Source organism: Lampetra planeri, chromosome 63, assembly GCF_965212315.1.
Source record: "Lampetra planeri chromosome 63, kcLamPlan1.2.h2, whole genome shotgun sequence".
NCBI classification, from domain to species: Eukaryota; Metazoa; Chordata; class Hyperoartia; order Petromyzontiformes; family Petromyzontidae; genus Lampetra; species Lampetra planeri.
In genome coordinates this window covers 2,276,356-2,293,861 of record NC_136169.1, presented here as the reverse complement: position 1 = coordinate 2,293,861, position 17,506 = coordinate 2,276,356, and the positions used below count along the sequence as shown (strand labels likewise).

Genomic DNA, 17,506 nt, shown 5'->3' with positions numbered 1-17,506 from the left:
CCATTCCCTCGTCCCTCCCACCCGTAACCTCCGCTGTTAGGAGTAGAGGTTAAGATCACTGCCGTAACGGAGAGGAGTCGAATTGCCGAGAACAACTCCTGTCCCGCACCCCGCGAATACCCCCCCCACCACCAAAAAACGCACCCTGTCCACCCACTACCCAACCCCCCCCCCCCCCCAAATAAGCCAATAGAGACAAAGAAAAACCACGCTGGCACATTGATCTCTACCACCCCCTGGCGACAGTAATCAGAGAGGGGGCATTGCGAGGGGGCATGAGGGCACGGGGGAGGTGCATTTGGAGAGAGAATTGCGAGGAGGGGGGCACAAGGGAGCAGCATTGGGAGGGAGGGGGGGGGGTATTTGGATGAGGGCAAAGGGAGTGGAAGCATCGTGAAGAGGGCACAGGGGAGGGGGAAGGGGGAATTGGGGGGTGGACCCTGGGGATGAGGTTAGGGGGGGGGTAATTGGGAGAGGACGGGTGGGGGACTGGGTATTGTGCTTAAAAGCCATGCCCATAGGGTGGGCCACACACACTCCCTACCCTCTGTTTCTGGGTGAGTGTGGGCTAGTGTCGAGTGTGTGTAAGGTGAATGTCATCTTTGTCAGTCAGCCCGTAAGCACCTGGGTCTGTCTTGTGACCTCCTGCCAGGGAGCCTTCGACACTTCACGTGGCCTCAGAGTGCACCTAGACTGGCACAAGTGTTGTGATGTCACCGCCACTTAAGTGCGAGTGGCAGCTGTAGTTGTTGGAAGCTGGAGTGTGTGTGGGTGTGACTGTGGGCGAGTGTGCGCTGTGTTTATGGTGTGTCAGGTGAGGGTGAGTTTGCAGCGAGTGTGGTAAATGCAAGGGGAATAATGAGTCTGTGGAGAATCTGGTGTGTGGTGGTGAGGGTGAGTTAGTGGCGAGTGTGATGCAAAGGGCGAGTTAGCTGTGTGTGTGGAGGGGTGAGTTAGTGGTGAGTGTCGCGTGTGACGGAACGATTAATTAGTGGTTCGTTTGTGAGATTGATAGAGTGTAATAGGTGCGCGCTCACAGAAATTTCCACACGTCTGCATATATATTTGTATGCGTATCTATTTTCTATATGTATCATCGTGTGACCATGAGTGATGGCGACGGTTGGGGGAGACCTTCATCCAGTTGTGGATCGAGCGTGGCTGACAATGATGTGCGTGTGTGTCCGTGTGTGCGCAGGCTGTACTTGCCGCCTGCCTCTTGTTACACATCACCTGTGACCTCGTCACCAAGGAGCAAGGTAAGACCGGCCAGTGCTATTCTCGGACCAGGGTGTATTCTCACGCTCACGCTCCCTGCTTCACAATCGCCACTAAGTCTAACGATGATTTTGTGATGCTGCTGATGATATTGATTATGCTGATGGTCGTAGACACGATGATGCTTTTGTATTTCTTAAAATATTTCACCTCAAAATGTACTACCCCTTTGGATGGAATTTTCTGTTTGCAACGGTGTACAGGGGTGTACATTTAGACAGATATTGGTGATGATTCTGCCGCTGCTAGTAATTATTTTAATAACGCTGTTAATCTTAATGATTTTGCTGCTGATAATTCGCTTTTAATATAGTGCCCTTTATGTAGGGGCATCTCAAGACGCTCATAATAACTTTGATGATTAATAGTCTGCTGCTATTCCTGCTCTGCAGTTGCCGCAGCTGTTAACAATGATGCTGCGTGTAGACATAGCTTTCAATAATGTATAACACTTTGTCAATCCAAGCCGTATCGGTTATGGGGGTTGTATGACTCGTACGCTGGTCCAACGCCAGTTGGTAAAGTGATGGGGAAGAGTCCCAGGATCGGTGCAGATATCACGTGCCATTGTTGCAGCCGTGGCAGGGAATCGAACTTGGGTCCAGAGCACAATGCGCACACCACTGCATCACCGCTCTGCCCGATGCTGATTTTTAAGCTGTTTACAATCACGATGACGATAAGGCTGCTGCTGCTGCTACTGCCGATAATGGTGATCACGATGATGATCATAATGCATCTGCTGCTGATGATTACGATGCCAATGCTGATAATGCTAATGACGACATTGATGCTTTTACTTGTGAAACCGCTGCTTATTATGATACTGATTAAGCTTATGAGTGTGATGTATCTGCTTTTAATTGAGGCTTCTGCTTTTGATGATGCTTCTGCTGATGGCGATGCTGCAGCATATTGTTACGATTGGAATTTAGCTGATTTTGATAATGCGTCTGCTGATGATGCTGATGATGTTGCTGATAGTGATGCTCATAATGCTGCTGCTGGCAATACTTAAGCTTATAATGCTGTATTATGAGACCTCCTTTACCAGTAGCAAAATATAGTATCTTCTTGGTTCTTTCGGTAAAGTCACGTAGAAGGGAAGTGATAAAATAATAAAAATAAAACATAATAAAATCAAATAATTCTCACGACGTTTCGGCTACAACGCAAGCAGCCGTCTTCTTCACCTGAAGACGGCTGCTTGCGTTGTAGCCGAAACGTCGTGAGAATTATTTGATTTTATTATGTTTTATTTTTATTATTTTATCACTTCCCTTCTACGTGACTTTACCGAAAGAACCAAGAAGATGAATCCCTGCAGTCACGAAAGCTTTAAATCGAAACAAAATATAGTAGTTGGTTTTTACCCTTTCAACTGGTACAAAAACTGACACCTTTATACAGAAAAAGCTGTCTCGGGTGTGGACCAATCACCTTCAAGGACAGTGCATATCATTATCAGAGTTGTTTCTATTTGTTTGCATTTTGACTGCTTGTGTTGTGGTTATTGCAAACATGATGCCTTGTATAAAGGTGTCAGTTTTTGTACCAGTTGAAAGGGTAAAAACCTACTACTACTTATAATGCTGGTTATGATAGAAAAAATGCTGCTGCTGCTGCTGCTGCTTGTGATGATGCGGCTGATGATGCTGCTACACCCTCTAGGATGGCTGACCTGTCGGAGTTTGGGGAGGCGGCGCCCTTCCTGCGCAAGTCGGATATTGAGCGCCTGGAGGCCCAAACGCGGCCCTTCGACATGAAGAAGAACGTCTACGTCAATCACCCCAAGGTCGAGTTCATCAAGGCCCTCGTGCAGAGCGTGGACGGCGGCAAGTACACCGTGGAGACAGCGGATGGCCAAGTGAGCTGCACGCACGCACATAGACACACACACCCCCATAGATGTCCACAAAAGCTCACAAAAAGATTCCCCGTAAAGCCTTCAAAGAGGCAAGTGCTGTTAGGGAGCACACGTATGAAGGCCGGCACGGCACACGAGGAGGCAGGTGGCTCGCACTACGCCCAACCGCCTTTGTCTCCCCAGTGCCAATGTTTACACACCGCACCAGATGTCTACACACACTCAGACAAAGACCCCCCGTGTAGCCTTAACCGACTGTAGGGGCAAGTGCTGTTAGCGAGCACCTACGAAGGCCAGAACGGTACACGAGGGAAGTGGGTGGCCAGCACCACGCCCGACCGCCTTTGTCTCCCTAGTAGCAATGTTTACACACCGCACCAGGTACTCATTTGAGGCTGAGTCGACCTAGGGGAGGCCCGGGACCGGTTCAGATAATCGTCACCGGTGTTGGCCGGGTCGCCGGGTTCATAGCGCAGCGCGCTCACCGCTATGCTATCGCTCCCCACACTCAGACACACTTAGGTACATGCGTAGATACATACATACTCTATATAGACACAAGCGTTGATGCATAGCCAGGGACAAGTAATCCCTCATCAATTCACGTCATACACCCAACCCTAATTATTCTGACCCTCTATTTTAATTCAGAACATTCTTTACCCCTACAATACTGCCAGACCAGACTGCATTGCTCCAATGTCTAAAAATAGATGCCAATGCTCTCAGCACCTTCAATACCAAATCTGTTTCTTATCTTATCTTCTTATTTTATATTTATAGAATGCCATTAGCTCAGGGTGCGTTTCATTTGTCAAAACGTTCCACCTCAATACCCATTGATTTTAAATTGGCACGTTTGGTCTTTACATAAATTAAAATAACCCGTCCAATTACTGGTCCATCTCTAACCTCTGTATGTTGTCTAAACCTGGTTCAGAAACAGTTAATCAACGGTCTAGTGTTATGGAAAACTCAATTTCGATCTATGTTTAGACCCAAGTGTATTCCAACATATATGTATACACACCTTGATAATAGGCACATCTGCTCAACAATCTTCATAGCCTTGGTTAAGACATATCATTCATCATCACATCCTCTGTACCAGGTGATTGGATACTGGCCTTTGTGAAAACGTAACAGATTGGCACTTAATTTACTTAGATGGCAGAACACTATGTGCAACACTGGGCAATCTTATTCCAACGTCACTCCACTCTGCAAAGGTGTTGCACATGATTATGTGCCAAGTCCTATTCCATTCCCAATCGATATAAATAGTACAGCATCAAACCATCTCGTAAAATTCACCTTCATGCCGATGCTCTATGCCCCAGGATCTTCATTAGATAATATAAAACTAACATTAAAAGATTACTTTACAGCCATTCAAAATAGCGTAATGGCCTTCAAACTCCAGCTGAATGCAAACACCCGACCAAGAGTGTTAGTTTCTGAGCCACAATTCTACAGCAGCTCAGAGCCATTTTACTATGTCCATAACCACACTACAGTGCAATGATTGAAAACGCTTTCCTCATACAATACCTGGACATCTGGCTCGATTCTCATCTCAACTTCCATCCAATAAAAAAAATAAAGAATAATAAAGAACAATGGCCATAGGGACTTTGTATAAAAACAATTTTTTTTTTATGCAACCCATCAGCCGCGTGGCCTTCTGGGAGTGCATCATTTCAGCAGCATTGCTTCAAGACGAGCAAACTCTGGACCGGTTTCAACATTCAGCAGCACAGTTAGGCTTGATTGAATCAATGCTGAACTGCTGATCTTTCAAGAAAGGACTACTCTCTTTACGCTATGGGTCCTAGTTCGACGCAAAATGATATAGTGATGCATAACACAAAGTAATCATAAGCGTTGTTGTGTAGAATACACATGGAACATAACACATGACCAGCGTCTTCTTCACAGACAATATGTCTTTACATGTTAGTATGACGGTCGCCTTTTGTCTGATTAGAGTTTCTGTAACTTAATTGTAATTGGGCTATAATCAGTCTATAAATAATCTGCACAAGCCGACTTCTGCAAAAGGCAATTTATCAATCAGCATGAATTTGTGCTTGTCCAGTATTTTAGATTTCTGATGTGGCAACACTTTTGGCTTTTCACCGATTTCTATTTCCTTCATTGAGGTACTTTCTTTTATTTTACTTTTGCCATTATGTCCTGATCTCTTGAGTTCTCACCTGGTTTAAATGAAATAAACTTGAATGGCCATAAATGCATGCACACACATGTTAGACACACATACAAAGACAGAGATCTCCTGTAAAGGCTTAACATACTGTAGGGGCAAGTGCTGTTAGCGAGCACCTATGAAGGCCGGCACGGCACGCGAGGGGGGTGGGTGACCAACACCACGCCCGGCCGCCTGTGTCTCCCCAGGGGCGATATTGACACACTGCACCAGGTACTCCTTTGAGGCTGAGCTGACCTAGGGGAGGCTCAGGACCGTTTCAGATAATCATCACTGGTGTTGGTCGTGTCCTTCACGAGCCTCCTCCATAATGCACACACCTCCTATGAGCACGGTTGGTTAGGTACGGTGCAAAAGAATTTCAACATAGAAGGGAAGTAATAAAATAAAATAATAAAAAAAGAATAATAATTCTCACGACGTTTCGGCCACAACGCAAGCAGCCGTCCTGCTTGCGTTGTGGCCGAAACGTCGTGAGAATTTTTTTTTTATTACTTCCCTTCTACGTGACTTTACCGAAAGAACCAAGATGAATCCCTGCAGTCACGAAAGCTTTAAATCGAAATTTCAACATACATCCATAGACGTAAACATTCGTTTCTTCCATGACTTTGCACGCAGACGGTCGTCGTGAAGGACGTGGACGTGATGCAAATGAATCCGCCCAAGTTCGACAAGATCGAGGACATGGCCATGCTGACCTTCCTCAACGAGCCGTCCGTGCTGTTCAACCTCAAAGAGCGTTACGCGGCATGGATGATCTACGTGAGTGCCTCGATATTACCTTATCGTCCGAACTAGGAGAGGCACCGTAAAGATGTACCCCAAACTTGTGCTCGGTGTCAGTAAATGTATACGAATCTGGTAACACACACACACATCAATTGGATCATGTGATGCACCTCCAACTTATGCTTTAAAATACTGGAAAAAACGTGCCATACATCCAAAATATAAGGTACAGTGTTACATATTTGAATGCCGCCCTCTTAAAAATATGGTATCATCACTTTCACAACTTTTAATGACCTGTTGAGAAGTAAAAGAGTCATAGACATCAGTGGGGTATTTATAAATAGATCACCCCACTGAGGTTTCATGAGCCTCTATGGGGTGATCCATGTATAGATTCCCCACGGAGAATCATTCGACTTCAGCGGGAAGTCTGATCTCCAGGAACAGGTTTCAAAATTTGCTGAGCATTTCTGTGAAGTCTTGGGGAGGGCAAACCCCTTACCCACAATACCATCACGAGACAGTGTGGGATTGAGCCTGCTAGGGCTGTGCAGCCTCAAATATTGGAGCAAGTAGCCACTCTCTGTAAGCGATGTGTCATCTACCGAGGAAGTGTAAAGGAGAGCCGACACAAGGTTGCAGGGGGTTCGTCTTTTAATCCTTTTCTCCCATCCACACCTGTCCCCAACCGTCTCGATCTCGTTCCCGCCAAAGCTCTCCTTCTTCCCGCCCGTTCTCCCCTTATATCTCCTCGCTTACTCCTCCCCCTTCTTCTGTCACCCTTCCACTAACCCTCCTATTGGTGGGAATCCTTCCTCTGACACCCCTACATCGGTATGAAGAACAATCCAGAACCTGAGACCAGGTAAAGCACCAGGCATAATGGACATCCCAAGTGACCGACTGAGGAAGGGTTCCGGTTAGGCTGCCCAATATGGCATAATTGCAACCATCTGGACAATGGTATGGGTATCGCAGGATTGCAAGGATATCCTGGTGGCACCCATTTTTAAGAAGAGGGACCTCATTTGATTGTGTGTCGGGGAAGGCCCTGGCAAGGATTATTCAACATCACCTTGTCAGGCACACTTAAGAGAGGCTTGCAGAGCTTCAATGTAATTTCAGACCAGACCGATTCTGCACAAGCTTCCAAATTTTATGTTCAAATGCTGCAACATGAGTGGGGATTTTGAAGACTACCTACATCTCTGCTTTTCTGACCTATTCAAGGCCAAATCTTTGGGTTATTCATGCTTTCCGAGTCCCTGACCCTCAGCTCATGATCATTAAAGGCATTCATGATGGTGGGCAGGCTCATGCAAAGTTGCATGGCCAGGAGTCAAAAGGCATTTCCTGTTCAACTTGGGGCTAAATTGTTGTGACACGGGCTAGAGAATAAATGGGAAAATGTGTCATGGAAGTATTTGGAGCTGAGTAGTACCAGCAGTGTCAAGATCGGCCTCTTCGGAGGAGGCTCGTGAAGGATACTGGGCGGTTGGAGGCATCTTCCCTCCAACAACAATTGGAGGTGGAGGAATGATGCTCACGAGCAGAGCGCGAGGTGGCTAAAACCCATCAAATCGGCACGGTGGAGAACACAAGTGGTGCAAGTTCCAGCCATTTCAGTCAGCTAACTCATAACACCTGGGTGTGTTCGGTGACCTCCTGCCAGCTATCTTTCCACACTTAACGCTGCTCAAAGTTCACCTAGCCTGGCACAAGTGCTGTGGTTACATCACCGTCACTTAGTCGCGAAATGATGCCTCTTTTTGTTGTGTGTGTAACCATCTGTAGACGTACTCGGGGCTGTTCTGTGTCACGGTGAACCCCTACAAGTGGCTGCCCGTGTACAGCTCGCAGTGCGTAAACGCGTACCGGGGCAAGAAACGGCAGGAGGCCCCTCCACACATCTTCTCCATCTCCGACAACGCGTACCAGTACATGCTCACGGGTGCGTGTGCGCACGCATGTACACAAAAACACGCGCATACACGTTAACATCAGTACATGCTCACTGGCACATGTATACACACACACTCCAGTACACATACACATGCACGTTGATGGCTCACTACAGAACGTCTATCTCTCTGCCAGTCTATATCTTTGTGTTTATCTGTGCGCTCTCCACGTGTCTGCCTCTGTCCATTTTCCTAATGGCCTGCCCGCTTACCTGTCTCCCTGTCTCTCTGATTTACATTCCACAGACAGAGAAAATCAGTCCATTCTCATCACGTGAGTCTAAATGCATTCAAGAGCATGATTTTGAGTTGTAGGCAAATCTTGGGTGGAATGCCTGTGATTGCCTGTCGGTCTGCCTGCTTGCGTGTCTGAGTGCGTAACTGACCGTCTGTGTCCATTTCCCTGTGTCCGTCTCTGTGATGGACAGTGGCGAGTCCGGCGCGGGGAAAACGGTGAACACGAAACGTGTCATCCAGTACTTTGCGTCCATCGCTGCGGCGGGAACCAAGCGCGACGCCAGCAAGGTGGGGGGACGGGGGAGAAACGGAGAGACAGAGAGACACAAAGAGACATTGGGATGTTTGGCCAATTCCACTCAGGAGAGTTTAGCTTCTTGTAGGAGATAACTAGAGAAGCCGGAGAAAAGCCCACTAGACATACAAACAGAGCCGGCCCAGCCACTAAGCGACCCTTGCAATTGCAAAGGGCCCCGTGGCCAGCAGAGGGCCCCCTAGAGTCACTGCTAGCTAGTGGGTGAAAAAAATCATACATCAAAGGGGCCTCCAACCAAATTTTGCTTAGGGCCCCCAAAGGTCTAGGGCCGGTTCTGCATACAAAGGAGCAATATACTGCTGATGAAACTGGTCCAGTTTTCATGCTCAAACAATATTGGCTTTGAAAGCCAATAGGCCGATGGACTAAGATGTATTTTATTTACAAGTGCTTTTTACCACAGTAACACGTGCTTTTGTGTACGTCAAAATTCCACACAGATGGATTCAATCACCCATTGTATTGAGTGCGTGAACTCGTGTGATCTTCACAGGGGACCCTAGAGGATCAAATCGTCTCGGCCAATCCCGCGCTGGAAGCCTTCGGCAACGCGAAGACACTCAGGAACGACAACTCCTCGCGCTTCGTGAGTCTCTCCGATAGGGTTGCCACTTACCGTGACCCTTGAGTCTGACCTTGATAACCTTTACTCTGACACCCGACCCCTTCCAGTCCCCGTGTGTCACTGTGTAACGTATGCATGCATGTATGCGTGCATTGGGATGCGTGTGGGCGTGCTGCCGGCTACATCGCTCCCTCGTGTGCCGTGCTGGCCTTCAAAGATGCTCGCTAACAGCACTTGCCCCAACAGTCTGTGAAAGGCTATACGGGAGTTCTTTATCTTTGTCTTCGTGTGTGCGTGTCCAGGGCAAATTTATCCGCATTCACTTCGGAACGACCGGAAAACTGGCGTCCGCCGACATTGAAACCTGTGAGTTCACGCAGTTCCGTTGATCGTTCTCATATTGGGTCGGGCTCAGAACTATTGATGGTGCCCAGCCATTAGGGGCATCGTTTATACCCGTTTGCCTTCCTATTTACTTATCTGTATACCAAGTCTGCCTGTCTGTCTAAGCATCTGTATATCTGCCTGTTTACCTATCTGTATATCTACTTGTCTGTCTTTCCATCCATCAGATCTGTTGGAGAAGTCTCGGGTTACGTTCCAGCTGAAGGCTGAACGCAACTACCACATCTTCTACCAGATCCTGAGCCAGAGGAAACCTGAGCTCCTGGGTACAAACAACAACACGACCACTACCACTATCATTCTCACCACCACCATTGTCATCATTATTCACTCTTTCTGCTCGATCACTCTCTCCTCACTTGCCTCTCCCCCTCTCCACTCTCTCTCCCTGCTCTCCTCTCCCCAGACATGCTGCTGGTGACCACCAACCCGTATGATTACTCCTTCATCAGCCAGGGCCAGGTCACCGTTGCTGGATTGGATGACGGGGACGAGCTCATGGCTACGGATGTGAGCTTCCTCCTCTGCATGTTATCCACTTGAGAGAGCATGATGAGTTGCTCTGTCAGTTCATGTGTCAATTCTGCTCCTCATCATATGCTCTGCAACTACAGGTAGTCCTCGACTTACGATGGAGATGCGTTACGACGACCCCATCGTAAGTCGAAAATATCGTAAGTAGAAGATGGCCTAGCCTACCCAGGAGTCTTAAAGAATGGTGATAATTTAGCAAAACAGAGCAATTTACAGTACCGTACTGTATAAACTATATACTGTTTGTATTTATTAATTACAATACTGTATTGCACAGTAACATTTAAAGTAAAAAACAAGGTAAATTCTTAGCCTACCTATATGAACTTTAATTTCATAGAAAGTTTTTTCAGGAAACAATCCTATCTGCTATATAAACTTTTAACATGCATTGAACACCGAGACAACTTAACTCCGTCGACCGCTGGTGAGAGTGAGGCATCGCACAAGGCAGGAGATGCGTACAGTACATCCCGCCAGCGTCCCAACGTACAGTATCGTACCTCGTACGCTGCTGCGTTTGCCTGCCGCGCGAAATGTAAAATATTCTACAATTTTGTCATATCGCTAATCGCCATCGTAAGATCGAAATACCGTAAGTCGGACCATCGTAAGTCGGGGACTACCTGTACTCACTTCTGCTCCTACTCTCTTGATGTCTAGCCAGTGATTGTGTTCACAGATGTGATAGCAGTGTTGATGGTGGCGATGGTTGCGCCTCTCCGCAGAGTGCCTACGACATCCTGGGCTTCACAGCGGAGGAGAAAGCGAGCGTGTACAAGCTGACGGGCGCCATCATGCACTTCGGCAACATGCACTTCAAGCAGAAGCAGCGAGAGGAGCAGGCGGAGGCAGACGGCACTGAGGGTACGGCGACGCACAGGGACACATGAAGACTTGCCGAGACATGCACACATTGGTAGCCACTGGAACGGGGGCGTGCGCGGACAAGCGGAGACATGTGGGGACATATGAACATGGAGGGACGCCAGGGAGGACAAACAGGGCCACTCGGGAACAACGGAGAAGAGTAGACTTGTTGACGTTTTATGAAAGTTATCAGAATGAGAAATTACACACGTCCAGTTTGGAACACTCAAGCTGCCAAGTCGTGAGATGACGTAAAACATTATGAAGTCTTCACCTTGGCAAGAAACTTAAATGGTTTCAGTTTATCTGCAAGCTTTCGAGGACCGTTTCATTATTTTAGCCGTGTTTTCTTTAAGGTACCTCCCAAAACACAATAAAAATTTACAATAGAATTTTTTTCGTATGGCATCATCTTTACTTAAGTTATCACGATCATCTGTTAAGACAGATATGATGCCAATAGGACAATTTGGATTAAAATGAGAAAGAGGAACACGTAGGACTGTCCATTTCCCAACCCTCATAGTCCAAACAACATTGACTATAGACAGTATTGGCACAGATGGACAGAGCTAATGCATGAACATTGTTTATTTGTATTATTTGGTTCTTTCGGTAAAGTCACATCAATAGGATCAAATTAATAAAAAATTAAACAAACAAAAAACTACGACGTTTCGATCACAACACAAGCAATCGATGACGATCACAACACAAGCAATCGATGACGATCGCTTGTGTTGTGATCGAAACGTCGTAGTTTTTTTTATTTGATCCTATTTACGTGACTTTACCGAAATAACCAAAGAATATGAATTTCTGCATTCACAAAAGCTTTAAGTCAAGATTTAGTTGTTTATGTTTACGTCTTTACTTGCTATCCTTGTTCACGAGTTTCTTCTTTGAGGACTAGCCCTTTCTTTGATGTAATTGCGTTTTGAAGTGCAATTGTACAAGTGTTGGTACAGTATGTACAATTCCATGATTATTATTTCATCTTCATTGAAAATGATCGAATACAAAGACTCACGGGGGGGGGATCTTTGCCTTTGACAGACGCCGACAAAGCGTCGTACCTCATGGGCCTCAACTCGGCCGACCTCATCAAGGGCCTGTGCCACCCCAGGGTCAAGGTCGGCAACGAGTACGTGACCAAGGGTCAGAACGTGCAACAGGTGGGTGGCTCCTGGTGGCGACTTCCAAAGAGAGCGAAACCCCCATTCACTGTACACACCGACTGTGCCATCACCATTGTCACAAGCATCATCAGTTATCATAAAGATCATATCCATCAACAGACATGTGTTTAGAGTATTTGGCTGCGATAAATGTTCACTTCGTTGAGCGATCATTTGTGGCCAAATTGCTTCTGAAAACGAGCTAGACAGCTCAGTGGGCCTTGCCTGGTAAAATAAGTTTTAGTTTTTAAATGGTTAAGTTTATTCATTCGTTTATGACAATAATTTTTTTTATCATTTGCTTGACATCATTATGAGCATCACATTTGTATTTTTATTGTTTGATGTACTGTGAATTGTTTGCACTATGGAATATTTCCCCATGTCTCCTCTGGTTAAAACTTAATTTAAATAAAGGCAACAAATCATTCAGGGGTGTAATAGACAGCCTGGGCCCCTCTCTCCCCTACCACAAGTATTAACTGCTCAGTCACTACACCACCCTGGCAACCCCTGCCTTCCCCCATCCCCCTAACTAATCTTCCCCCCACCCACCGACCACCACAGACTTCCGTGCCCCACCAATATATTTACCCACCGGCCGCCGCTGCGTCTGCCAGGTGTCCTATTCCATCGGTGCACTGGCAAAGTCCGTGTACGAGAAGATGTTCAACTGGATGGTCGTGCGCATCAACCAGTCGCTGGAGACCAAGGCCCCGCGACAGCACTTCATCGGTGTGCTGGACATCGCTGGCTTCGAGATCTTCGACGTGAGGACACCACCACCACCACCGCCACCTGCCAGCACCGCATTCATCAAAGACAAAGATCCCCCGTATAGCCTTAACAGACTGTTTGGGCAAGTGCTGTTAGTGGGCACCTATGAGGGCCGGAGATGCACACGAGGGGGTGGGTGGCCAGCACCACGCCCGGCCTCCTTTGTCTCCCGAGTGGCAATAGTTTTACACATTGCACTAGGTACTCAAATGAGGCTAAGTCGACCTAGGGGAGGCCCAGGAATGGTTAAGATAAGCGGGAATCGAACTCGGGTTGCTGGGTTCGTAGCACAGCGTGCTAACCGTTGCACTACCTCTCCCCACCATCTCCATCATCACCACTACTACCACTACCAACATTGCCACCACCCTGACCATCCACAACCTGCCAGCATCACTCACCACCGCCACTGCAAATGCCATCGCCATCGCTACCACCGCCACTGCAAATACCATCGCCATCGCCTCAACCATCACCACCACCATCATCACCGTGTTTAGCATTGCCACCACCAACACTACTACCATCGCCAATACCACCATCTGCCTGTCTGTCCATGCGTGCACTCACCCATCCATCTGTCCCTCCGTACGTGTGTCCTTCTGCCGGTTTGCGCAGTTCAACTCATTTGAGCAGCTCTGCATCAACTTCACCAACGAGAAGTTGCAGCAGTTCTTCAACCACCACATGTTCGTGCTGGAGCAGGAGGAGTACAAGAAGGAGGGCATCGAGTGGACCTTCATCGACTTTGGCATGGACCTGCAGGCCTGCATCGAGCTCATCGAGAAGGTTGCTACTGCTGATGATAACTGATGAAGCTATTCATGATAGCAGTGGTGGTGATGATGATGCTGATGATAAAGCTACTGCTACAAAAGCTGCTGCTGCTGTTGCTGCTGCTGCTGTTCTGCTGACAATGATGATAATGGCGGTGATGATGCCTCTGCTTCTTTTACTGCTGATGATAGCAATTGGCGACAATAACGATGACCACACCTTTTGCCTGCGTGCTCCGTAGCCCATGGGCATCATGTCCATCCTGGAAGAGGAGTGCATGTTCCCCAAGGCGTCCGACCAGAGCTTCAAGGCAAAGCTGTACGACAACCACCTGGGCAAGTCCGCCAACTTCCAGAAGCCGCGCATCGTCAAGGGAAAGCTGGAGGCGGACTTTGCGTTGATGCACTACGCCGGCGTGGTGGACTACAACATCTCGGGTTGGCTCGTGAAGAACAAGGACCCGCTCAACGAGACCGTGGTGGGGCTCTATCAGAAGTCCTCGCTCAAGCTGCTCTCCTTGCTGTTTGTGAACTACGCCGCTGCAGATGCTGGTGAGCGAGTCACGACACAAATTTCTCACCCACTTGTTCTGTGACGAACTCATTCGCTCACTCATTTGGACGCCGACTTCCTCATTTACTCAATCGATCGCTCACTTATTTAGTCCCTTGCACACTCGCTGACCTGCTCAATCTTTGGCTCATTTACCTGCTTACCGACTCAATCACACTCATGGTTACTCACTCTCCCACACACTAACACTCACCCAACCACTCACTCTCTCATTTTGTCTCAATGTGCTGCTCCCAACATATCATCCATAACACGGTTTATTCCCAATTGATCAGCCATAAGTCAGCTCTGAGGATAATGTATCGGAGTTGTACTTCAACAAAGCAACAGAAAAATCAACTTCTGGCCTTTGAGTATAGGGCATGTAGAGAATGTTAACAAGTTCACGACAGGATAGGGGAACCAACTGGGAAGACAGTGATAGAATGTAGCAATGTAATCAGGAAGTAGACATTGTAATGGGTGAGAAACGTGTGCGCAGGATGGAGGAGGGCAGGTTACCGTGACAAAGACCAGCAGCAGCTTGAAGGCCGGGTGTCGACTTTACAACTACTACAGGACGTAAAGGGGGGAAGTAGGGGAGTGATGAGACATCATGATGACCTCTTGCCCTTGACCTGGATCTGTGTGCACTTCCCAGAGGTGTGGACTCGAGTCATGTGACTTGGACTCGAGTCAGACTCGAGTCATGAATTTGATGACTTGCGACTCGACTTGGACTTGCATAACAATGACTTTGTCCCACCTATGAGATGTGGACTCGAGTCATGTGACTTGGACTCGAGTCAGACTCGAGTCATGAATTTGATGACTTGCGACTCGACTTGGACTTGCATAACAATGACTTTGTCCCACCTCTGGCACTTCCCTCCACCAGACACTACCAAGAAGGGCACCAAGAAGAAGGGTTCCTCCTTCCAGACGGTGTCAGCTCTGCACAGGGTGAGCAATAGCAGAAGGGGTTTTAATTACATTTAAAATCTTTACAATTATTTTACAGTTTGTATACTTTTGATTTAAAGCTTTCGTGACTGCAGGGATTCATATTCTTGGTTCTTTCGGTAAAGGCACGTGGAAGGGAAATAATAAAATAAAACTATTAAATGTATCACGACGTTTCGACTGCAACACAAGCAATCATCATCAGGTGTGAAATGCACAGCAAGAAAATTTGAAAAAACCGCCACTTTTTTCAAATTCTCTTGCTGTGGATTTCACACCTGGTGATGATTGCTTGTGTTGCAGTCGAAACGCCGTGAGAATTTTATTGTTTTATATTTTTAAAATTTTATTATTTCTCTTCTACGTGACTTTACCGAAAGAACCAAGAATAGTTTGTATACTGTTATGATAATTATGACCTTTTTAATTTTACGGGTGTACGTCGATATACGATTATCAAAATATATTTCCCGATTAGATAACCTAAGATATGTAAATAACAAAATATTTTCTGACCCAAAACCTACTGAAATATTTGTTTTCAACACAACTAACATATTCTCATGCATAAATACGGAGAACAATAACTAGACAAGCAATTAGAAACAAATACTGTACACTGTAATTTACTCATAACAAACTGTGGTGCATGCCGTGTGAAGTGTTGAGGGGTGAAGGGGTTTACTGGGAGGGTGACGGAGGGGCAGTAGGACATCTGTGAAAAAAAGCTTGATAGCTCATCGGATTCCTTCAGTATGAATAAATATTCTGACTCAGTGGAAACGTCTGCACAGTCGTTTTAACTACGCAGCTTGGCTTGTAAACAAGCAGTGAGGCTACGAAATTTAGTATAAAAAACGCAATAATGAACCAAACGAGATGTAAACCGAAAAAAGTGTGAACTTATGACGAAATTAATAACGAATCATCATAAATCGAGTTAACGTATAGCGGCCAGGAAAATGGCCTGGGACCATATATTTACGATAAGTATTATGATTTTTTTCCACCAAAAATATCATTTAGTATAAAAAACGCAATAATGAACCAAACGAGATGTTAACCGAAAAAAGTGTTAGCTTATGACGAAAGTAATAACGAATCATCATAAATCGAGTTAATGTATATCGGGGTACACCTATATAATGATCAGAATTCAATCTAATATTTGGTGATGCCCTACTTTGTTCATTAATCTGGTTTCCCCTTACACATTCTTTGATGGACGCTAAGCTTTTACTTAGTTCGCTGACGCCTAGCGCCACCACTGACCTGTCGATCTTACGCTGTGAATAGTGATGGACTTACGCACCCTCGTTCTCACCCTCGCAGGAGAACCTGAACAAGCTGATGACCAACTTGAGGTCCACGCATCCTCACTTTGTGCGCTGCATCATCCCCAACGAGGAGAAGAAACCAGGTGAGCACACACACCTGTACAGAGATTACCGGTGTAGCCTACGTAGACTTGCCGGGGCAAGTGCTGTTGCGAGCACCTATTACACACACTGCCTTGCTGTGCACACCTGGGCTCTCCCAGTCACTCACCTGCATCCCATCCCCGCCCTCTGCGCCCCCCCCCCCCCCCCATTGCCGTGCCCCCCAGGCGAGATGGACAATGCCCTGGTGATGCACCAGCTGCGTTGTAACGGCGTGCTGGAGGGAATCCGTATCTGCAGGAAGGGATTTCCCAACAGGATCCTCTACGGCGACTTCAAGCAGCGGCAAGTCATCATTAGATGCATCATCATCACCATTGTTGTCATATGTACTATGATTGTCACGATTGTCATTATCAGCTGAAGTATCATAATCATCATCGTCATCTTGTTCAGATGAAGTATCATCATAATTATCACCATCGCTAGCAGAAAGAGCACCGTCATTACATTCACAACTACTACAACATCCCCACTACCACCATCGCTGTCATGACCATTCATTGCAATGACGATGATGTCTCTGACCCAATCACCCCCCCACCCCGCACCCCATACCCCACCCCCTCCACCACCACACAGGTACCGTATCCTGAATCCGAATGCCGTGCCTGAGGGACAGTTCATGGACAGCCGAAAATCGGCTGAGAAGCTCCTGTCCACCCTCGACATCGACCACACGCAGTACAAGTTCGGACACACCAAGGTGCAAGAGGAGGCCCTCCTCAAATTATGATTATCACGATGATAATGATCACAACGATGATCATGAACCTGTGCCTGATTAAGCGAGTCAGTGAGTGAGTAAACGAGTGAGAAATTTCT

The 17,506-nt window shown here is 46.9% G+C and overlaps 1 protein-coding gene across 1 annotated transcript in view; it reads left to right on the top strand.

Moving 5' to 3' along the window:
* The first annotated feature begins 539 nt into the window (after positions 1-539).
* Positions 540-17,506, top strand: part of LOC144736880 (myosin-7-like) — a 38,673-nt gene continuing 21,706 nt past the window's right edge. Inside the window, exons 1-20 of the mRNA XM_078619536.1 lie at positions 540-557; positions 1,199-1,259; positions 2,950-3,145; positions 5,994-6,137; positions 7,902-8,058; positions 8,315-8,342; positions 8,497-8,593; positions 9,115-9,207; positions 9,489-9,552; positions 9,759-9,857; positions 9,998-10,101; positions 10,854-10,992; positions 12,052-12,170; positions 12,794-12,943; positions 13,569-13,739; positions 13,969-14,278; positions 15,178-15,242; positions 16,575-16,662; positions 16,849-16,966; positions 17,264-17,387. Of these exons, the coding sequence (XP_078475662.1) occupies positions 2,951-3,145; positions 5,994-6,137; positions 7,902-8,058; positions 8,315-8,342; positions 8,497-8,593; positions 9,115-9,207; positions 9,489-9,552; positions 9,759-9,857; positions 9,998-10,101; positions 10,854-10,992; positions 12,052-12,170; positions 12,794-12,943; positions 13,569-13,739; positions 13,969-14,278; positions 15,178-15,242; positions 16,575-16,662; positions 16,849-16,966; positions 17,264-17,387 (2,265 nt within the window). The 5' untranslated portion in view covers positions 540-557; positions 1,199-1,259; position 2,950. The remainder of the gene's footprint in view (positions 558-1,198; positions 1,260-2,949; positions 3,146-5,993; positions 6,138-7,901; positions 8,059-8,314; positions 8,343-8,496; positions 8,594-9,114; positions 9,208-9,488; positions 9,553-9,758; positions 9,858-9,997; positions 10,102-10,853; positions 10,993-12,051; positions 12,171-12,793; positions 12,944-13,568; positions 13,740-13,968; positions 14,279-15,177; positions 15,243-16,574; positions 16,663-16,848; positions 16,967-17,263; positions 17,388-17,506) is intronic.